The 23,794-nt window shown below is 45.7% G+C and overlaps 1 protein-coding gene across 2 annotated transcripts; it reads right to left on the reverse strand.

The window, feature by feature from the left end:
• Positions 1–6,525: 6,525 nt before the first annotated feature.
• LOC123136760 (protein YIF1B-B) lies at positions 6,526–11,345 on the reverse strand. Of its 2 annotated transcripts, none has more exons than XM_044556251.1 (5): positions 11,083–11,345; positions 7,699–7,862; positions 7,518–7,616; positions 7,271–7,422; positions 6,526–7,172 (listed from the first exon to the last, which is right to left on the reverse strand). In XM_044556251.1, exons 2-5 carry the CDS (start codon positions 7,858–7,860, stop codon positions 6,791–6,793), a joined length of 795 nt encoding a protein of 264 aa, XP_044412186.1. In that variant the 5' UTR covers positions 7,861–7,862; positions 11,083–11,345; the 3' UTR covers positions 6,526–6,790. The 2 variants fall into 2 exon arrangements, with proteins under 2 accessions (XP_044412186.1, XP_044412185.1); XM_044556250.1 differs by having other exon boundaries at positions 7,699–7,877; positions 11,083–11,344.
• Positions 11,346–23,794: the final 12,449 nt, after the last annotated feature.

Raw genomic sequence — 23,794 nt, forward strand, 5'->3', positions numbered from 1 at the left:
GAGCTCAGATCCGGAAGTCCGCGCGGCCGGGCAGTGGCGAAGCGCATCCACGCTGATCCAGCAGGCGGCCACCATTGGGCGTCGTCCTTTGGTGGAGTGAGGTAATCACTGCTCAATGGTTCTGTGTCATTTTGTTAAAATTTATGGGTCCTTTAGTTAAATTTTCTGGGTGCTTTTTGTTCAAATTAGAAGAAAGTGCTACTGTATTTTATTGGTTAAGTTAGTGTAGAAGAAAGTGCATTTGGTTAGTTCAGTTGGTCAGTGCATTCACTGTAATTAGAAGAACATTCATTTGGTCAGTAATGTTCAGTGCATTCACTTAAAAATAATTGTTTGTCAATTTAATCCTACAGCTTAGATGATGCGAGTTGGGACTTGAGGCTACATTTTCAAGGAATAGATAATATGGAGAAAAAGTATTCAGTGTCCTCAGATATCAGTTATCTGACCATATTAGCATTGGTTGAGTTGGAGGGCTATGGAATGGATGCATTTCTAACTTATGTAAAGGAAGAGGGAAAGGGTCTGGAGGGTGTGGAGGCCCTGGATAGTGAGGAGGCATTAGAGGAAATGCTTGACTTGTTTGTTGATAATAAGGTACTGAACATCAGTGTCAAAAAAGCTACTGATCCAAGCCCAGCAGATGAGGAACAGATCCCCATTGATCATGTTGGTGAACCTGTTGTTTACAGAGTTTCACAAGAAGGTGTTCTGTACCCTGCCCCTGATGATCCCTACATAAACACACAGCAAAGCAGCAATTTTAACAAGGAAAAAAAGTTGTGGAAGAAGAAGATGTAGAAGTAGCAGCAGATGAAGAAGAACAAGATGTACCAGAGGAAGAAGATGAAGTTGAAGATGACAAATCATCTTCAGATTTTGAGTTCTTTAGGGGTGATTACAGAGGGGAGAAGATTTCTTACAAAGCTTGGTGTAGGGGTGAAGATGAGACTGGCACTGATACTGCAGAGCACTTCTGTGCAGCTAACTCAGAACCTTCTGAGTTTTGGGAGGAAGAACCAGTTGTTTCTGAAGATGAACAAGTAGAGGATCCTGGCATAAGTGATCCTGGTACTATAACTACAAATGCAGCCAAAAAGTTTAAGCCAGTTAGAAAACCTGGCCCAACCAGCAAGTCTCACAGTGAGCCTGAGCACATCAAGTTTGAAGATTATGTCCCTGAAGCTGATGAGTACTGTTTTCCAGGTGATTTTGGCATAAGTGATGAAGATGATGCACCAAGGCTGCCATCTGGAAGGAAGAGTAGGAAGAAGCAGAAGAAGGAGAGGATATGGTATGATCCATCAAGGCCTGATGCACATGAGCAGTTTGCAATGCATTTGTGCTTTAAAAATGTAGTTGAGTTCAGAGAAGCACTTAGAAATTTTCATGTGAGGACTCTTAGGAATTTTGAGTATCACAGAAATGAACCAAGTAGGGTTATTGCTTGGTGCTCTGAGAGAAAACATGGATGTCAGTTTTACATAGTTGCCTCCAAGATAGCTCATGAGGCAACTTTCAGTATCAAGAAGATGAACCTGGATCACACTTGTGGAGCAAGTGGAGAGAACACAAAGGTGATAGTCAATTGGGTTGCTAAGGTTTGTGAGGATACAGTCACATCCAACCCTGGAGCTGGTGTTGACACAATTATGTCATACACAAAGAAGAAGTTTGGTGTGCATGTGCCTAAAAGCTTGGCATATAGGGCAAGGAAGCAAGCAGTTGAGGTTGTGCAAGGAGATAACAAACTCCAGTATCACAGAATAAGGGACTACCTGCAGTGTGTGCTAGATACTAACCCTGGCAGTAGCTGCATAGTAACAACACATGAGGACCCACTTAACCCAGCTCCTACCCCAAGGTTTCACTATATGTTTTACTGCTTGTTTGCATGCAAGGAGGGTTTTCTGAATGGATGCAGACCATTTATAGGTAAGTATTCAGAAATTTATATGTTTTTTAAACATTGATGTACTTAGGCACTCATGTTATCATGTTAGCAGGTCTGGATGGTTGCTTCATCAAGCTAAGCACTGGTCAACAGATATTGGCAGCTACAGGGAGGGATGGCAACAATAACATCTTCCCAATAGCTTTTGGTGTTGTTGATAAGGAAGAGACAGACAGTTGGACATGGTTTCTCACACAATTGAGAACAGTCATTGAAACTGGCAATAAGTTTGGCAAATACACAATTATGTCTGACAGGCAGAAGGTATTGTTCTGAACCTAGTCTTTACATTTGCCTTTACATTTGCAATGACTAAAATGTTATTCAGTAGATGAGTAGCACTTAAGATTACCTGATATTGAATAGGGATTGTTGAATGCAATAGATGATGTATTCCCTGACTCTCCACAAAGGTTTTGTCTTAGACATATTTATGCCAATTTTCAGTCTGCTGGTTTCAGAGGAGAGGAACTTAAGAAACATTTAGATCAGGCTGCCTATTCCTTTACCAAACATGGACATGATTTAGGCATGGAGAATTTGAAAAAAGAAAGTTTAGAAGCTTGGAAGTGGTTGTCCCAGATACCAGACCATACCTGGGCTAGGTATAAAATGGACACTGTGTGCAAAACTGACCTGGTAGTAAACAACCTTAGTGAAGTTTTCAATAGAATGATATTGGATGTTAGGAACAAGCCAATCAGGACTATGTTAGAGGGCATAAGAACAAAGCTAATGATTAAGTTTCAGAAGATCAGAGAGAAGACAGAGGGATGCAGATGGGAAATCACACCTACTTATTCAGAGATTTTAGAAGAGGGGAAGAAGTGGGCTAAATATTGTGAAGCATACATGGCAGGGCCAGGGATATGGCAGGTCACAAGTAGCTCTGAAAACACATATTGTGTTAATTTGAACAATGAGACCTGTGACTGTAGGAGGTGGGACATGACAGCTATCCCATGTAGTCATGCCATTGCTGCAATGCAGAAAGTGAAGATACATCCTGAAGACTATGTGTCTGCTTTCTTCAAGAAACCCATGTATTGTGAAACATATAAGCACATAATATTCCCTGTGCCAGGTCCTGACCATTGGCCTCATACAAATGGGCATGATATTTCTCCCCCTGTTTTTAGAGAAAAGAAAGGTAAGAAATGAACTGCCAGGAGGAAAGGCCTGTTTGAGGTGCCAGCTAAAAAAGACACTTCTAGGATTGGTACAGTCACATGCAGCAACTGCAAGATGCAAGGGTACAGGATCAACAATTGCGGTGTCCCTTTGAAACCTAAGTTCCAAATGAGGTTGAACAAGCATCAGGTATGTCCATTGATTCCATGGTTACTTACATTGCATTGCATTGTTACATTCATTTCATTTGTAGGAAAATACTTCTAACTAATATTGTTGTGTAGGAAAATAGAACAAACTACTCTGAGGCTGGATCTTCATTGGCTGCAACTGCACAAAGGCCACCAAGGGTACCTGCTGCCTCTGCACCTGCACCAATTCCTGCTCCAGTAACAAATGAGTCAACACAGACAGCTTCTAGGTCAAGGAAGAGGGCAGCACCAGCTACATCAACAGCACCACCACCTCTCAAGAAGAGCAGGACCAACACATCTTCTGCAACAGTAGTAGCACCTGCCAAGAAGAAGAACACAACTGTCAATGGCAATGGATCAAGGTCTTCTCCAGCAAAGAACACCAGGTCATCAAGGTCTTCTCCAGCAAAAAACGCCAGGTCAGCTACTGCCAACAGAGCTGGCACTGGATCTTTCATTGCTCCTAGACAGGCTGCTGCCAATAGAGCTGCTACAAGTGTTGTGCATGATGGGTCAAAGAGGGTCAGGAAGCCATCAAATAGGCTGAAAGATTACTTTTATGCAAGTGGCAACTAGCTGAAGTTGTTGAACTCCAAGTGCTTCATGCTGTTTGATTTGGTTTGTAATAACATTGCCTCACTAAGTACTTGATACTGAACTCTTTGTAATATGGTACTGTATGTGGATTCTGCACTTGTTTGCAACTTCAATTCATCTGCAACTTTTATCTATATGTGGATTCAACACTTGATATACACCTTACATATAAAAGATATAAGATCAAGTTGAACACTTAATAGCATAGGAGATCCATTTCCACTACTTAATAGCATAGGAGATCCATTACAACACTTAATACCATAGGAGATCCATTACAACTTAACAACATAGGAAATAAGGTTCTTACACACTAGGTTAAACTTCACATTCCCCCAAAATGTACACCCATAATTACTTGAAATCATGCCAGGCCACATCCTTATATAAAGGCCTTTGGATGTACTTACTTCACCAACATATCACAGCAAGTTCAAGTCTCAAGGATGGCCTTGATTTGCTCTAACTTCTCCTTGCTGCCATACCCTTCATTCAGCATCTCAGCAACAAGAAGCTCAAGCATTGCCTTCTCCTTCTTAAGAACATCTCTGTCAACTTCAACATCCTTCATAGCCTTCCTAGTGTTCTTGATGATATCAGCTTGGCTCTGCAAAATGCACCTCTGCTCTTTTGCAAGTTTGAGCTTTTCCATCTGCACCTCCAACATGGCTTTCTCCTCTAGCTCCTTCTTCTTCTTCTCAAGTTCTTCCTCCTCCACTTGTTTCTTGTCCACCCTACCATCCTGCCAATCAAACATCTTGGATACATCATCAACAAGCTTGGTGTACTCAATGCAAAGCTTGTCATTTTCAGTCCTCAGCTTGGCCAACTCCCTTTCATGTTCACTCTTAAGCCTGGCCAACTCCTGCTCAAACTTCTCCTTGTCCTGTACCCTTCCAAAGTTCTGCTCATGGAACATCTCCCATAGCTTGCACAAACATCTCTGAAGAACAGGTGGCCAAGGCCCATCAACCCACTCTACAACACCACAATTCACACCATTTTCCTGCATTTGTAAATGTGAAAAGTTATTACAATGCCATTAGTAAGTTTTCAAAGTGGCAAAAATACATATGTGTCCTGTCATATCAAACAAACTGTTGCATCATATCAAACTGAACATCCATAGCAGAAAACTTAATTGGCATCTAACCTGGACTGGGCAGCCATATAAACGCCTCCCTGTTACAGGCCCTTCAAAAGCAACACGCTTAATAGGCCTCAGTTGGTGCAGAATGCACTTGGGATGAGCAAGCTCAAGTTGGCCACAAAAAAGGGGCTCCACAGTGGTGTCTGGTTCCTCCTGCAACCATAATAACCAACAAAAACTGGTTTCAATCTCCACTCAATACCATATTCAACTTGCACTGTTCATTAAATCCCCAAATCAGCATGAACCCTAACATTGTACAGAGATGAACCCTAGGTTACCTAAATCCTACAATCAAACCGCACCCTCACAAATCAAGCACAGTATCACACACACAACAACAACACTAGACTAAGCAACATCCATGGCTGTAGCCTAAGCTACTGCCACCTAATCCTAACCCTAACCCTAGGTGGCAAAGAACTTACCATAAGTCCCATGTCCATGCCGACAGCCTCGCACTCCTCCTCCGAGCTGGTTTCCTCGTCGTTCCAGGAAGGCATTGCGGCAAGGAGGTCGACGGCCAACGGCCTCGAAGACGGCGCGCGGCGGCGAGCTCGTACTGGAGCAGGGGAGTGAGAGCAGGGGAGTGAGCGAGCAACGAGAGAGTGAGCGAGCGAGTGTGATCCCGACCGACCGAGCGGGTATATTTACCCCACTTCCGACCGGGCCGGTCGGCTAACGGCCGTGAACGGCCGCGCCGTGAGCGCGCGCGGCCACGTGGGCTGACAGATGGGCCCAAGCCGTCAGAAAAATGGTTAGATCGCTAGTCACCGCGGGTTTGGGTTTTTTGAAACAGCCGACCGCGCGTTTGGTAGCTTTCTGAGAAAATTAAAAAAGTGGTAGTTTTTTGGAACCCTAACCTGTAAACTAGTAGCTTTATGCTATTTACTCTCTCATCACGCGTGACTGTTCGTGCTTTTTCCCCTAGAATCGTCTTTTGAAAATAAAAATATTTCATGAACCATACGTCCAAATTACAGACTGAGTTCACCGTTGCATTTTTCACGTCAAGATCTTCAACTATATCTATAGGTTTCGACTAATATTTTTCTGAGTGAAAATTATGCTCTCAAAGTGATCTTACTCGGGCTCATAAACTGTGCTAACTCATGCTTCCAAGTGAACTAACTTGTGCTCCCGCGTGAAGCACACATGTGCTCCCAAAATGGACTAACTCATGCTCTTGAACTGTAGTAACTTATGCTTCCAGGTGAACTAACTAACTTGTGCTCCCGCGAGGGGTGAATCACGCCTTGCGAAGCACGCTTGTGCTTCCAACATGAACTAACCTGCCCTTCCACCTAGTACCAACTCATGTTTACAGTGCGACCCATAAAAAAAACTCATGTTTACTGTGCTTCCGAATGAACATGTGTGCTTCCAAGAAAACTCAAGAAAATAAATGAACCAAATACCCAAAAAAAATAAGAAAACCAAGCAACAGTGGATACAAGAGGGACCAAAAAACAAAAAAACAAATCCGATGCGGTACGGTAGGAATCAAAATGCATACGTGTAACAATTCATCTCCATCCTATCCCAAGTGACCATAGTTCATTCACCTCCAACAGAAAACGAAAACGGTAGTTACATGCGCTTTCATCTGTTTATCCAGACATCTCTACTAGCTTCACAAGAGTCTTAAGCAATTAGGTAAGCTATTACCAAGTTCACCAGGAGAAGTTAACCACGAGTGTATCCTGCACAGCATCCTCCTAAAGTTCGATTCACGTTACCAAGCTCAACCATAAGAAGGGAAGATCAACCACTGATGTTGCCGAGCCAAAACAGCATCGGGAACTGAACGACCGCCAGGAAGAGCAGAAAGTAGTGGTTTCGACTCGGATGCCGCTCGTAACTCCTTGGTCCACCCAGAAGAACTCTCTTCATGGTCTTCACGAGGAACACGCCAGTGCAGAGACAGAACCATGGCATGATGAAGTAGTATAAGTAGCTCCAGAAGATGCGGGCCAGCATCGCAAGAGATGTGCCAGCAAATCCATACCCAGCATACGCCACAATGTCTAGCAATGGCGCTTCACCACTGCCCAGGGAGTACAGCAAACCTTTGATGAGGACGACTTGCAGAAACCAGCCAACTAGACCTCTCGTGAATTGTAGGGTCAGTGCCTCAGGGGTAAACCTACATCACCGAACAAATCACATTTAGACGATTCAGTCATGTAAAGTGTGCAGTGGTTCTCCAGATAGAAGATGCAGAGTGCTTCACACTGTATTTACCTTCCAAGGACTCCCAATGCGTATCCAGCAATGACAATGTAGGTGCCAAACGCCATCAAAGGGATGTACAGGTCTGGTGCATTGATATCCTGAATTGGAGGTTTGTACGATAGCCTTCCTCCTACAGGTTGAGTTATTCTCGTCCAATGGCCCTTAAGGAAGACAATAAATGCAATATGCATGTTATGAGACTTCAGAGTATGCAAATCTTGCAAGGAAAAAAAGGAGAGAGAACAACAGCGCTTACCCTGTGAAAGAAAGGGAACAAGACGACCTTCAGTTTGTTCCTCACATACTGGCTGTTGACTTGAAAATAGTATTGAGGGTCGGACAAATATTGAGTAATCTGACACAATCAAGTGAGGTTAGCTTGGCAAGTTTAAAAAATATTATCCACGAAAGAGAATTGAATAAAGTTGAGGACATACATTGCTCTGCATGAACTCAGAACTCGAACCAAGAAATTTCTCTCCATATGCTCCAAGTCCAGTACGGATCAGTCCAGGTCCAGCACCATACATGGCACTTTCAAAAGGATTTGGTGGTGCATTTGCAGGTCTAGGACCTAAGCCACCCAGATCACTATTCATTGCTGCCATGATAATAACTGAGCAGACAGTCAGAAAACAATGTATTCAGAACAGTATAACAAAAGAAAACTGTGCTCAAAAGTATTTTGCGACAAGTTGAAGTCAAGAATCGTAAGATGGTCTGTATCCAATTGATGATCAACAAACAGTAATCAAAATTCGAAAGTAATACTAAGTTCATTATGATCCCAACTCCCAAGTCAAGAGAAGGAAAGAACAGCAGAAACAAATCATAGCTCAATGAATTTCATGACATAACACCCATCCTTCCAAGATGAAGTGGTGATGCTAACGAGAATGTGTCATAAAACTACTTTGACGGAGATAAAAGGAAAGACAGGTGATCCACATCAGCACATCTCATTTTGGCTGGTGCAGCCTGTTGCCTTAGAGCATCTCCAGCCGTTCGGCCCCCCAGGGTGCCGAAAAAGAGCGGCCTGGGGGCGAGCCGGCGCTAGTTCAGCCCCTGGGGTTTGGTTCGAACCCAGTCACACGCCCACGGTCGCCGCGGGTTCGGCGAAGTTCGTCTTGTTTTTTTGCAAACTCGGCGACTTTTGCATGAACTCGGCCATTTTGCATCCAAATTTGTACAAAAAACGTAAAACATGCGTGAACTAACTTAAAAACGAACTAAAACGCCTAGCCAGTGCCGCCACCGTCGCCGCCGCCGCCGTCTACATGCCGAGAAGCCTATAGAAGCGGGTGTAGTCGCCGCCGCCGTCGTCGTCATCGCGCCTCGCCCGCGGCGTCCCTGCTACACCCCTCACCCAGGTCGCCGACAGCGCATGACGGCCCATCTCGACCTCGTCGTCGCTGTCAATGACGATAACGCCGCCCTCCTCGGCCCGGCGACGGGCCTCGGCGCGGCTGCGGGCCTGGGTCTCCAGGTAAGCCCGACGCTGGCGGCGCACCTGCTCGCGGACGTAGTCCTCCCTCGCCCATTTGAGGGCGGACTCGTCGTCGGGGGCCACCATGCCGGCGTGCTCCGGCTTCACCGGGGGCGCGTCCGGCTTGGGCTTCGGCCGGACAAGGCGAAGGGAGCGCCCCGTCGGTGTCGTCGCAAGCGACGGCTCGTTGATGACGAGGGCGCCACTCCGCGCGTGACGCCCGAGCGGTGTCTCCTCCGGCTCCGGCTTGACGGGGCGGATGGCCGGCGAGCCGAAGCCCGACAAGGAGGACGACCCCGGCTCCATTCGCCGCGGTATCCAGGAACTACCGCGGCGGCGAGAGAAGGAGGGGGGCGCCGGGTACTCCAGTCGCGGCACATTGCCGGTCTCGATGTGGTCGAGGACGGCGTCGAGTGTGCGGCCGGGGACACCCCACCACTCGCGCCGTCCTTCGGAGTTGAGGCGGCCGCGGGGGATGACGCCGTTGACGGAGGCGATCTGCTCGTCGCGGCGGGCCTGGAAGTACAGCGTCCACAGCGTTTCGCTGTCGGGCGCGTACCTCGGCTCGTTCCGCTGCTCCTCTGTCAGCGAGGAGCGGATGCTGGCGATCTCCGCCCGCCGCGCGGCTCCTTCGGGGGGCGCCGGGTACTCGGCCTCGTACAGAAGGCGCGCCTCCAGCTCCTGGAGGTGTCGGCGGCCGAAGCCGTTCGTCGCTGCGCCGTCGCCTGGGTATCTCTCGGCCATTTTGCTCGTCGACAGTGGAAGGCAGTGGGGGGGAGAGCTCGTCGGCGAGAAGAAGGCTTGCGCGGGAGGGAGAGCGGGAGTGTGTGGCGCTCACCGGCGGGGAGGGCGCCTTTTATAGCCGAAGCGGGGGTGGCAGTGGGCGGCATGCAACCGGACGCGTGGCGCATGCGAGCGGACGCGCGTCGGCGGCGTCTTCACTGCGCCGCCCATGAGGCATCAATGGAGGCTGACCGGCGCGGCAGCGCGGCAGCCTTCGCATTGATTCCCACGGGAACCGAGGCGATGAGGACGACCAAGCGGCCGTCTCGCTGACTCGGCGGGCCCGCAGCTGCTTCGCGCCAAAACGCTCGCCCCGGCGCCCCCGAGCGCCACCCGGCGTGTCGGGTTCGGCCTGGGTCCGCTGGCGCTGATTTCGGCCAAAGCCGGCGAAAAACGGGCTCCTGGGGGCGCGGCTGGGCCTTTTTTGGGCGCCGGCGGAAAAAAATCGCCTCGGGAGGCCGTTCTGGGGGCGCGGCTGGAGATGCTCTTAGTTTAACAACTACTCCCTCCGTTCCGAAATATAAGTCTTTTTAGACATTTCAAATGGACTACAACATACAGATGTATGTAGACATATTTTAGAGTGTAGATTCACTCATTTGGCTCCGTATGTAGTCACTTGTTGGAATCTCTAGAAAGACTTATATTTGGGAACGGAGGGAGTAACATTCTGTAGTAATATGACGGCCTAACAGGAAGCATTGTCCGTTAAGACTTTTCTTGGTCAAAGAAAAATGCATCAGGTTATCATTGCACTGATCTGAGGTCATTCCATAATCTTTACAACAACAACGAAGCCTTTAGTCCCAAACAAGTTGGGGTAGGCTAGAGCTGAAACCCAAAACATCTCAACCAACTCATGGTTCTGGCACATGGATGGCAAGCTTTCCTTAACTGGCTAAATAAATTTTAAAGCAAACAAAGCCACCATGGCAATTGAGTGCACGGTCCTGAATCCAAGAAACTGCAAATTGTCTTTACAAACAGTGTGTTATGGTACATATTGGTGATTTTACCAGTTCCCTTAATTACTTGTTCTGGTGAACTACAAAAGTAATAGGATCCTAAAGGCTTACCCAATGTCCCACTTCCATCCGCAAATCCAGTTATTCTCAGATCTACTACACGCTACTCTAAAACTTCTTTCCAGAAAGATAACCACACTAATCTATACTTCTCTTTAACCTCCAATAGCAGGGCAGCCGCCGTAAACTACATTCTTCCTGATCCCATCCCAAATTCCAGGGGCGGACCTAACGTGGGGCACGCGGGATCAGTCGAATCCCCTAGTTTCTTCCAATTTCGAAACGAATTGCTACCCGTGGTCAACGCAGCAACGGAATACGATGGGGATGGGATGGATCGGAGTGCCCACTCCAGAAAGTAAGATCTGCATCAGATTGCTCACAGCAAAGACAACTCGTACAATACAAGTATCTCAGAACAATCCAAGCAAGCTAGGGTTCATCGCAGACAGGCGTGGATCTAGATGGTGCGCCAGGGCGTGCACCAGCGCAAACCCAGAATTTGTGGAGGTTAGTTTGGGGTTTACCTCAGGAACCAATGCCGTACAAGATCGCGGACAGGGTGGGGGCAGCAACGGGGGCGATGAGGTGGAACGGGGACTGGGACTGGGACGGGGACGGCGGTGACGCGCGTGAGGGGCGGAGTGTTGGGGGGTGGCTGGTGAGGCGTCGGCGGTGTCGTAGGATGCGGCACGGCGGAACTGTAGGGCACGACGGAGGTAGACTACTCTGGGTCTAGAGTCGCGTTCGCCGTTGGGTCAGATTGGAGCTTGGGGAAAAGGGATCTTTTCTTTTCTCTTCTTCCTTTTTTTTAACGCACTACGTACAACGCAAAGCTGATACATATCTTTATCTTTAATCTTTACCCCTATATATAATAATAAAGCAAATTAGGTTTTTTTCGTCCGTCATGCCATTTTTCAAAAAAGTCCCTCTATTTCAGATAATTCAACCCGCAGTCCTGTTTTAAGTTAAAACGAATCGTTATTTTCATATTTTACACAAAAGTCCTTGTCTTTTCTTGAAATCAACCCGCAGTCCGGATTTAAGTCACACCCGAACCGTTATTTACATTTTTCGAAACCCATGTTTTAGGTAATTCATCCGTGGATCATATTTAAGTCAAACAAATGCTTTTTAAAATCATCCATATCTTTTAAACCGTAACTCCGATTTGAACATGGTATATATGAAATTTGATTAGAAATATATGTAGAATATGAATATGAGATTATTTTTACGTTTTAAGTATCTTTAAATATTATTTTGGAATATATTTGAGTCAAACCAAATGATTTTCTAAATTATCTGTATCTTTTAAACCGTAACTTCGATTTTAACATATTATATATGAAATTTTATTAGAAAAATGTGTGGAATCTAAATATGATGTTAATTTTACCTGTTAAATATTTTTAAAATATTGTTATGGAAGCAAACTTATAATTTATAGCCCAAGATCCGTTTTTTCATACCGGCGGCGATCCGGATTGCAAATAAACACTCCACTATAACCATATACGGAAAAGAAAACATCGATAACTACACGTGCATACGTCTCAAAAATATCGCAAGGGAAAACAACAGATTTCTCTTCGCGAGAGTGAGAGAAAGCGAGCGAGAGAGAGAGAGAGAGAGGGAGAGAGAGAGGGAGAGGGAGGAGAGAGGGAGAGAGAGACGCCTTAGGATTAACCATATTCAACACACGTTTTTTGTTGTTTTGTGTGAACACCGAGGCCATCGCCGGCGAGGGTGAGAAGGAGGATAAGCGGCAACACAAATATGATGCCTCGCAAAAATAAAGAAGATGGACCTATTGTGGTCTTGAGTGACGGTTGTTGAGTTAAGAGTGTGTGTTATGTTTTCTCTCCCGTTGCAACGCACGGGCTCTTTTGCTAGTGCACATACATACACTCATCTTAGAGCATCTCGGGCCGTTGGGCCCCTAGGGTGACAAAAAAAGCCGCCTAGGGGCGAACCGACGCAAGTTTGGCGCTTGGGGCGACTCTGCCCCCAGTCGTCGCCCACCAGGTCGCCGCGAGTTCGGGAAATTACGTACAAACTTGTGCAAACTCGACGATCTGGTACGAACTCGGCGAAATTTCATTAAAATTTGAAAAAAAATGCAAACTACGGCAAACTACGCTAGCCACTACGCCGCGTCCACCGCCCGTCATCTACATGCCGAGAAGCCTGTAGAAACGGGTGTAGTCGCCTCCGCCGTCGTCGTTGTCGTCGCGTGCCCTGCCGGAGCCACCCCCGTCCCTGACGCACCCCTGCCCAGGGTCGCCGACATGCGGCGGGGCACTGGACGGCCCGGCCTCGCCCTCCTCGTTGCTGTCGAGGACGATGACTGTAGCGACCAGACCTCAAAAAGTCTGATCTTTGTGCATCATTGTCATCCCTGGATCGGTAATGCTGACACGCACAGTACTTGAAGGATTTATAACAGAGTAGCAATCACACACTTATTACATCGAATGTCTCAAGAGTTAAAATAAATATGGCTTAAGGCCATCTAATACCAATAACAACGAAAGGCTTGGAAGATAAAGTGAGTCCATCAACTCCAACGGCATCACTGGGTGAAAGATCACGACCTAAGGCACCTTACTCGTCGTCTGAAAAGTCTGCAACATGAACGTTGCAGCCCGAGAATGGGTCAGCACATGAAACATGCTGGCAATGTAACACATAGAAAGTAATGAACAGAATAATGCTATCACTACATGCATATATGGCTGGTGGAAAGCTCTATGGTTACAGTTTTGCATAAAGCCAATTTTCCCTACAATAAAGGAATAAATTTTATTTAATCATGGTGGTTGTTAAATATTGAGAAGGTTCACCCAACTCAATCCCAATTAAGCATCATCATTAAACCCAACAAATTAAATTAAGTAACATAATGAGATTCACATGATAATCCAGGTACTAGATACTCAAAACGTCTATAACCGGGGACACTGCTAACCATGAGTAGTTTGTACACTCTGCAGAGGTTTGCGCACTTTTCCCTACAAGACTCGATCTCCTCCGTTAGATTTCTCGCACTTCATGGTGTTTGAGAAACGGATGACCGAGACACAGTCTTTCAGAAGCGTTAGCACCTTACAATGGATAGACAGTACCACCTACATCCCCTACATCTGCTAGTCTACCACTGTAAGAGTTCACACGACTTAATCAACTATGCTAGAGCCCATAATAGCTTGTGGCTGCACACGGAAGTTTCTAGCATTAATAATCTTATGATCCCTTTGAAGGAAATATGCCCTAGAGGCAATAATAAAGTTATTATTTATTTCCTCATATCATGATAAATGTTTATTATTCATGCTAGAATTGTATTAACCGGAAACATGATACATGTGTGAATACATAGACAAACATATAGTCACTAGTATGCCTCTACTTGACTAGCTCATTAATCAAAGATGGTTATGTTTCCTAACCATTGACATGTGTTGTCATTTGATTAATGGGATCACATCATTAGGAGAATGAGGTGATTGACATGACCCATCCCGTTAGCTTAGCACTTGATCGTTTAGTATTCTGCTATTGCTTCCTTCATGACTTATACATGTTCCTGTAACTATGAGAATTGTGTAACTCCCGTTTACCGGAGGAACACTTTGGGTACTACCAAACGTCACAACATAACTGGGTGATTATAAAGGAGTACTACAGGTGTCTCCGAAGGTACATGTTGAGTTAGCATAATTCGAGATTAGGTTTTGTCACTCCGATTGTCGGAGAGGTATCTCTGGGCCCTCTCGGCAATGCTCATCACCTAAGCCTTGCAAGCATGTAACTAATGAGTTAGTTATAAGATGAAGTATTACAGAACGAGTAAAGAGACTTGTCGATAACGAGATTGAACTAGGTATTGGATACCGACGATCGAATCTCGGACAAGTAACATACCGATGACAAAGGAACAACGTATGTTGTTATGCGGTTTGACCGATAAAGATCTTCGTAGAATATGTAGGAACCAATATGGGCATCCAGGTCCCGCTATTGGTTATTGACCAGAGATGTGTCTCAGTCATGTCTACATCGTTCTCGAACCGTAGGGTCCGCACGCTTAAGGTTTCGATGACAGTTATATTATGAGTTTATGTATTTTGATGTACCGAAGGTTGTTCGGAGTCCCGGATATGATTACGGACATGACGAGGAGTCTCGAAATGGTCGAGACATAAAGATTGATATATTGGACGGATATATTTGGACACCGGAAAGGTTCTGGAGAAGTTTGGAGCCCCGGGAGGTTACCGGAACCCCCCGGGAGGTATATGGGCCTTATTGGGCCCATGTAGGAGGAAGAGAGAAGGAGCAAGGGAAGGGGGCGTGCCCCCCCCCAAGCCCAATCCGAATTGGGGAGGGGGGCCGCCCCCCCTTTCCTTTCTCCTCCCCCCTCTTCCTATTACTACTACTAGTACTACTTCCTAATACTAGTACTCTTTCCTTCCCCCTCCAAATAAGATAAGGAAAAGAGAGGGAAACCTACTTGGAGTAGGTTTCCCCCTCCTCATGGCGCGCCCCCCCTAGGGCCGGCCACCTCCTCCCTCCCTCCTTTATATACGGGGGTAGGGGGGCACCCTAGAACACACAAGTTGATCATTGATCGTTCCTTAGCCGTGTGCGGTGCCCCCCTCCACGATATTACACCTCGGTCATATTGTAGCGGTGCTTAGGCGAAGCCCTGCAACAGGAGAACATCAAGATCGTCACCACGCCGTCGTGCTGACGGAACTCCCCCTCGGCGCCTCTGCTGGATCGGAGATCGAGGGTGCATCATCGAGTTGTACGCGTGTCAAGAACTCGGAGGTGCCGGAGTAACGGTACTTGGATCGGTTGAACCGGAGGACGTACGACTACTTCCTCTACGTTGCGTCAACGCTTCCGCTTCGGTCTACGAGGGTACGTAGACAACACTCTCCCCTCGTTGCTATATCATCACCATGATCTTGCGTGTGCGTAGGAAATTTTTTGAAATTACTACGTTCCCCAACAGTGGCATCCGAGCCTAGGTTTTATGTGTTGATGTTATATGCACGAGTAGAACACAAGTGAGTTGTGGACGATATAAGTCATACTGCCTACCAGCATGTCATACTTTGGTTCAGCGGTATTGTGAGATGAAGCGGCCCGGACCGACATTACACGTACCCTTACGCGAGACTGGTTTCACCGTTACGAGCATTCGTGCTTAAAGGTGGCTGGCGGGTGTCTGTCTCTCTCACTTTAGTTGAACCGAGTGTGGCTACGCCCGGTCCTTGTGAAGGTTAAAACGGAGTCTATTTGACAAACTATCATTGTGGTTTTGATGCGTAGGTGATATTGGTTCTTGCTTAAGCCCGTAGCAGCCACGTAAAATTTGCAACAACAAAGTAGAGGACGTCTAACTTGTTTTTGCAGGGCATGTTGTGATGTGATATGGCCAAGACATGATGCTATATTTTATTGTATGAGATGATCATGTTTTGTAACCGAAGTTATCGGCAACTGGCAGGAGCCATATGGTTGTCGCTTTATTGTATGAAATGCAAACGCCCTGTAATTGCTTTACTTTATCACTAAGCGGTAGCGATAGTCGTAGAAGCAATAGATGGCGTAACGACAACGATGCTACGATGGAGATCAAGGTGTCGCGCCGGTGACGATGGTGATCACGACGGTGCTTCGAAGATGGAGATCACAAGCACAAGATGATGATGGCCATATCATATCACTTATATTGATTGCATGTGATGTTTATCCTTTATGCATCTTATCTTGCTTTGATTGACGGTAGCATTTTAAGATGATCTCTCACTAATTATCAAGAAGTGTTCTCCCTGAGTATGCACCGTTGCGAAAGTTCTTCGTGCCGAGACACCACGTGATGATCGGGTGTGATAGGCTCTACGTTCAAATACAACGGGTGCAAAACAGTTGCACACGCGGAATACTCAGGTTATACTTGACGAGCCTAGCATATACAGATATGGCCTCGGAACACGGGGACCGAAAGGTCGAGCGTGAATCATATAGTAGATATGATCAACATAGAGATGTTCACCATTGAAACTACTCCATCTCACGTGATGATCGGACATGGTTTAGTTGATTTGGATCACGTAATCACTTAGATGACTAGAGAGATGTCTGTCTAAGTGGGAGTTCTTTAGTAATATGATTAATTGAACTTAAATTTATCATGAACTTAGTACCTGATAGTATTTTGCTTGTCTATGTTTGTTTGTAGATAGATGGCTCGTGCTATTGTTCCGTTGAATTTTAATGCGTTCCTTGAGAAAGCAAAGTTGAAAGATGATGGTAGCAATTACACGGACTGGGTCCGTAACCTGAGGATTATCCTCATTGCTGCACAGAAGAGTTACGTCCTGGAAGCACCGCTGGGTGCCAGGCCTGCTGCTGATGCAACTGACGATGTTAAGAACGTCTGGCAGAGCAAAGCTGATGACTACTCTATAGTTCAGTGTGCCATGCTTTACGGCTTAGAACCGGGTCTTCAACGACGTTTTGAACGTCATGGGGCATATGAGATGTTCCAGGAGTTGAAGTTAATATTTCAAGCAAATGCCCGGATTGAGAGATATGAAGTCTCCAATAAGTTCTACAGCTGCAAGATGGAGGAGAACAGTTCTGTCAGTGAGCATATACTCAAAATGTCTGGGTATAATAATCACTTGATTCAACTGGGAGTTAATCTTCCGGATTATAGCGTCATTGACAGAATTCTCCAATCACTGCCACCAAGCTACAAGAGCTTTGTGATGAACTATAATATGCAAGGGATGAACAAGACTATTCCCGAGCTCTTCGCGATGCTGAAAGCCGCGGAGGTAGAAATCAAAAAGGAGCATCAAGTGTTGATGGTCAACAAGACCACTGGTTTCAAGAAAAGGGGCAAAGGGAAGAAGAAGGGGAACTTCAAAAGGAACGGCAAACAAGTTGCTGCTCAAGTGAAGAAACCCAAGTCTGGACCTAAGCCTGAAACTGAGTGCTTCTACTGCAAGCACACTGGACACTGGAAGCGGAACTGCCCCAAGTATTTGGCGGATAAGAAGGATGGCAAAGTGAACAAAGGTATATGTGATATACATGTTATTGATGTGTACCTTACTAATGCTCGCAGTAGCACCTGGGTATTTGATACTGGTTCAGTTGCTAACATTTGCAACTCGAAACAGGGACTACGGATTAAGCGAAGATTAGCTAAGGACGAGGTGACGATGCGCGTGGGAAATGGTTCCAAAGTCGATGTGATCGCGGTCGGCACGCTACCTCTACATCTACCATCGGGATTAGTTTTAGACCTGAATAATTGTTATTTGGTGCCTGCGTTGAGCATGAACATTATATCTGGATCTTGTTTGATGCGAGATGGTTATTCATTTAAATCAAAGAATAATGGTTGTTCTATTTATATGAGTAATATCTTTTATGGTCATGCACCCTTGAAGAGTGGTCTATTTTTATTAAATCTCGATAGTAGTGGTACACATATTCATAATGTTGAAGCCAAAAGATGCAGAGTTGATAATGATAGTGCAACATATTTGTGGCACTGCCGTTTAGGTCATATCGGTGTAAAACGCATGAAGAAACTCCATACTGATGGACTTCTGGAATCACTTGATTATGAATCACTTGGTACTTGCGAACCGTGCCTCATGGGCAAGATGACCAAAAACACCGTTCTCCGGATCTATGGAGAGAGCAACAGATTTGTTGGAAATCATACATATAGATGTATGTGGTCCGATGAATGTTGAGGCTCGTGGCGGATATCGTTATTTCCTCACCTTCACAGATGATTTGAGCAGATATGAGTATATCTACTTGATGAAGCACAAGTCTGAAACATTTGAAAAGTTCAAAGAATTTCAGAGTGAAGTAGAAAATCATCGTAACAAGAAAATAAAGTTTCTACGATCTGATCGTGGAGGAGAATATTTGAGTTACGAGTTTGGTTTACATTTCAAACAATGTGGAATAGTTTCGCAACTCACGCCACCTGGAACACCACAGCGAAATGGTGTGTCCGAGCGTTGTAATCGTACTTTACTTGATATGGTGCGATCTATGATGTCTCTTACCGATTTACCGCTATCGTTTTGGGGTTATGCTTTAGAGACGGCCGCATTCACGTTAAATAGGGCACCATCAAAATCCGTTGAGACGACGCCTTATGAACTGTGGTTTGGCAAGAAACCAAAGTTGTCGTTTCTCAAAGTTTGGGGCTGCGATGCTTATGTGAAGAAACTTCAACTAGATAAGCTCGAACCCAAATCGGAGAAATGTGTCTTCATAGGATACCCAAAGGAGACAATTGGGTACACCTTCTATCACAGATCTGAAGGCAAGATTTTCGTTGCTAAAATCGGATCCTTTCTAGAGAAGGAGTTTCTCTCGAAAGAAGTGAGTGGGAGGAAAGTAGAACTTGATGAGATAACTGTATCTACTCCCTTATTGGAAAGTAGTTCATCACAAGAACCGGTTCCTGTGACAACTACACCAATTAGTGAGGAAGCTAATGATATTGATCATGAAACTTCAGATCAAGTTTCTACTGAACCTCGTAGGTCTACCAGAGTAAGATCCGCACCAGAGTGGTACGGAAATCCTATTCTGGAAGTCATGTTACTAGACCATGATGAACCTACGAACTATGAGGAAGCGATGATGAGCCCAGATTCCGCAAAATGGCTAGAGGCCATGAAATCTGAGATAGGATCCATGTATGAAAACAAAGTATGGACTTTGGTTGACTTGCCCGATGATCGGCAAGCCATTGAGAATAAATGGATCTTTAAGAAGAAGACTGACGCTGATGGTAATGTTACTGTGTACAAAGCTCAACTTGTTGCAAAAGGTTTTCGACAAGTTCAAGGGGTTGACTACGATGAGACTTTCTCACCCGTAGCGATGCTTAAGTCTGTCCGAATCATGTTGGCTATTGCTGCATTTCATGATTATGAAATTTGGCAAATGGATGTCAAGACTGCATTCTTGAATGGATTTCTAGAAGAAGAGTTGTATATGATGCAACCTGAAGGTTTTGTTGATCCAAAAGGTGCTGACAAAGTGTGCAAGCTCCAAGGTTCCATTTATGGACTGGTGCAAGCATCTCGGAGTTGGAATAAACGTTTTGATAGTGTGATCAAAGCATATGGCTTTATACAGACTTTTGGAGAAGCCTGTATTTACAAGAAAGTGAGTGGGAGCTCTGTAGCATTTCTAGTTTTATATGTTGATGACATATTATTAATTGGAAATGATATAGAATTTCTGGATAGCATAAAGGGATACTTGAATAAAAGTTTTTCAATGAAAGACCTCGGTGAAGCTGCTTACATATTGGGCATCAAGATCTATAGAGATAGATCAAGACGCTTAATAGGACTTTCACAAAGTACATACCTTGACAAAATTTTGAAAAAGTTCAAAATGGATCAGGCAAAGAAAGGATTCTTGCCTGTGCTACAAGGTGTGAAGTTGAGTCAAACTCAATGCCCGACCACAAGCAGAAGATAGAGAGAAAATGAAAGATGTTCCCTATACTTCAGCCATAGGCTCTATCATGTATGCAATGCTCGGTACCAGACCTGACGTATGTTTAGCAATAAGCTTGGCAGGTAGGTACCAAAGTAATCCAGGAGTGGATCACTGGACAGCGGTCAAGAACATCCTGAAATACCTGAAAAGGACTAAGGATATGTTTCTCGTATATGGAGGTGACAAAGAGCTAGTCGTAAATGGTTACGTCGATGCAAGCTTTGACACTGATCCGGACGATTCTAAATCACAGACCGGATACGTGTTTTTATTAAACGGTGGAGCTGTAAGTTGGTGCAGTTCTAGACAAAGCGTCGTGGCGGGATCTACATGTGAAGCGGAGTACATAGCTGCTTCTGAAGCAGCAAATGAAGGAGTCTGGATGAAGGAGTTCATTTCCGATCTAGGTGTCATACCTAGTGCATCGGGACCAATGAAGATCTTCTGTGACAATACTGGTGCAATTGCCTTGGCAAAGGAATCCAGATTTCACAAGAGGACCAAGCACATCAAGAGACGCTTCAATTCCATACGGGACCAAGTCCAAGTGGGAGACATAGAGATTAGCAAGATACATACGGATCTGAATGTTGCAGACCCGTTGACTAAGCCTCTCTCACGAGCAAAACATGATCAGCACCAAGACTCCATGGGTGTTAGAATCATTACTATGTAATCTAGATTATTGACTCTAGTGCAAGTGGGAGACTGAAGGAAATATGCCCTAGAGGCAATAATAAAGTTATTATTTATTTCCTCATATCATGATAAATGTTTATTATTCATGCTAGAATTGTATTAACCGGAAACATGATACATGTGTGAATACATAGACAAACATATAGTCACTAGTATGCCTCTACTTGACTAGCTCATTAATCAAAGATGGTTATGTTTCCTAACCATTGACATGTGTTGTCATTTGATTAATGGGATCACATCATTAGGAGAATGAGGTGATTGACATGACCCATCCCGTTAGCTTAGCACTTGATCGTTTAGTATTCTGCTATTGCTTCCTTCATGACTTATACATGTTCTTGTAACTATGAGAATTGTGTAACTCCCGTTTACCGGAGGAACACTTTGGGTACTACCAAACGTCACAACGTAACTGGGTGATTATAAAGGAGTACTACAGGTGTCTCCGAAGGTACATGTTGAGTTAGCATAATTCGAGATTAGGTTTTGTCACTCCGATTGTCGGAGAGGTATCTCTGGGCCCTCTTGGCAATGCTCATCACCTAAGCCTTGCAAGCATGTAACTAATGAGTTAGTTATAAGATGAAGTATTACAGAACGAGTAAAGAGACTTGTCGATAACGAGATTGAACTAGGTATTGGATACCGACGATCGAATCTCGGACAAGTAACATACCGATGACAAAGGGAACAATGTATGTTGTTATGCGGTTTGACCGATAAAGATCTTCGTAGAATATGTAGGAACCAATATGGGCATCCAGGTCCCGCTATTGGTTATTGACCAGAGATGTGTCTCAGTCATGTCTACATCGTTCTCGAACCGTAGGGTCCGCACGCTTAAGGTTTCGATGACAGTTATATTACGAGTTTATGTATTTTGATGTACCGAAGGTTGTTCGGAGTCCTGGATATGATTACGGACATGACGAGGAGTCTCGAAATGGTCGGGACATAAAGATTGATATATTGGATGGATATATTTGGACACCGGAAAGGTTCCGGAGAAGTTTGGAGCCCCGGGAGGTTACCGGAACCCCCCGGGAGGTATATGGGCCTTATTGGGCCCATGTAGGAGGAAGAGAGAAGGAGCAAGGGAAGGGGGCGCACCCCCCCAAGCCCAATCCGAATTGGGGAGGGGGGCCGGCCCCCCCTTTCCTTTCTCCTTCCCCCTCTTCCTATTACTACTACTAGTACTACTTCCTAATACTAGTACTCTTTCCTTCCCCCTCCAAATAAGATAAGGAAAAGAGAGGGAAACCTACTTGGAGTAGGTTTCCCCCTCCTCATGGCACGCCCCCCTAGGGCCGGCCACCTCCTCCCTCCCTCCTTTATATACGGGGGTAGGGGGCACCCTAGAACACACAAGTTGATCATTGATCGTTCCTTAGCCGTGTGCGGTGCCCCCCTCCACGATATTACACGTCGGTCATATTGTAGCGGTGCTTAGGCGAAGCCCTGCAACAGGAGAACATCAAGATCGTCACCACGCCGTCGTGCTGACGGAACTCCCCCTCGGCGCCTCTGCTGGATCGGAGATCGAGGGTGCGTCATCGAGCTGTACGCGTGTCAAGAACTCGGAGGTGCCGGAGTAACGGTACTTGGATCGGTTGAACCGGAGGACGTACGACTACTTCCTCTATGTTGCGTCAACGCTTCCGCTTCGGTCTACGAGGGTACGTAGACAACACTCTCCCCTTGTTGCTATATCATCACCATGATCTTGCGTGTGCGTAGGAATTTTTTTGAAATTACTACGTTCCCCAACACCCTTTGAGCCTGGGTGGCGGTCCATAGGAAAATCACACGGTACCCCAGGATTTCCAAAAAAATACAGGCAATCACTGGGTTCCCCAGGTGCCTCAATCCACCCAAATGTGTATTTAAGTAGCCACCTTAAGTTAACCATTAATAAACAACTCACATCTGTCATGGATACACTCACCTAATCCACGTCTACTAGCATAGCATAGCAATATAAGCAAACGTAGAAGTAGCTCCTGAAGGTTTGATAATAAACAGGACAATAGGTACTCCCTCATCTACTTTCCAAAACCCACATATTAATCAGATCCTAACCATGCAATTGTTTGAGGATTGATCTAATGCAATAAAACTGGGTAGTAAAGAGGTATGATCAAAGTGTTACTTGCCTTGCTGATGATCCGTGAAACCTAGAGACTCGTAGTAGCACGCTGCGCACTCCGGGTACTCTATCGCAACCAAATAAGCATACAATAAGCACTCATCTAATGCACGGGTAAAACTCAAATGAGAGATCTAACCAGAAAATTCAACTTAAGAACTCCGGTTTACAAAAAGAATCAAATCAAACGAAGCAACGAAACTCAAACGGCGAAAGAAACAAGCTTCGTTTACTAATATGGACCTAAGTCAACTTGTTTGAGTTGGTTAAATAGAAAGAGGGTTTCGAGACGAAACTCTAGGTGCCTAAATCGCCTAATTCCGATAAACGAGTGAAAAGTTATACTAAAACGAAAATCGGATCAGAAATCACGATCGAAAATAATCACGAAAAACCCGAGAAAAAAACCTGACGAACAGGCTAACGAACGAACGTTCGCTGTCTGCGGCTAAACGATGAAAACCGTTCGTTAAAACGAACGTACGGACGAACGTCCGCTAAATAACTAAACCAGGAAAAACCGACGAACCGAAACTACTAAAAAACGAATCTAGGGTTTTAAAAAAACCGAATGGTTTTATAAAAAAACAGCGGCGGCTACCTCGGGTCCGGCGGGATTCTGGGGAGGCGGCTGGGCGGCGGATCGGCGGCGGCGCGGGGCGGCGGATAGGCGGCGGGGAAGCTCCGGCGGCGTCGACGGCGGCTGGCGCGAGACGACGCAGCGGCGGCGACGGCGGCGCGGGACGGCGCGGCGGCAGCTAGGGTTCGGGGGCGCGGGGTGGGCTGGCGGCGGTATGGGCTTTGGGGCAGGGGGC

This window comes from Triticum aestivum, chromosome 6B (assembly GCF_018294505.1).
Source record: "Triticum aestivum cultivar Chinese Spring chromosome 6B, IWGSC CS RefSeq v2.1, whole genome shotgun sequence".
NCBI lineage: Eukaryota > Viridiplantae > Streptophyta > Magnoliopsida > Poales > Poaceae > Triticum > Triticum aestivum.

Excerpts from the sequence above, each read along its gene's own strand:
- LOC123136760 (XM_044556250.1), bottom strand. The coding sequence starts at position 7,869 with ATGGCAGCAATGAATAGTGATCTGGGTGGCTTAGGTCCTAGACCTGCA. Across the intron at positions 7,423-7,517 it reads TGTTCCCTTTCTTTCACAGG|GGCCATTGGACGAGAATAAC; the intron begins GTAAGCGCTGTT and ends GTCTTCCTTAAG. Across the intron at positions 7,173-7,270 it reads GCATTGGGAGTCCTTGGAAG|GTTTACCCCTGAGGCACTGA; the intron begins GTAAATACAGTG and ends TCGGTGATGTAG.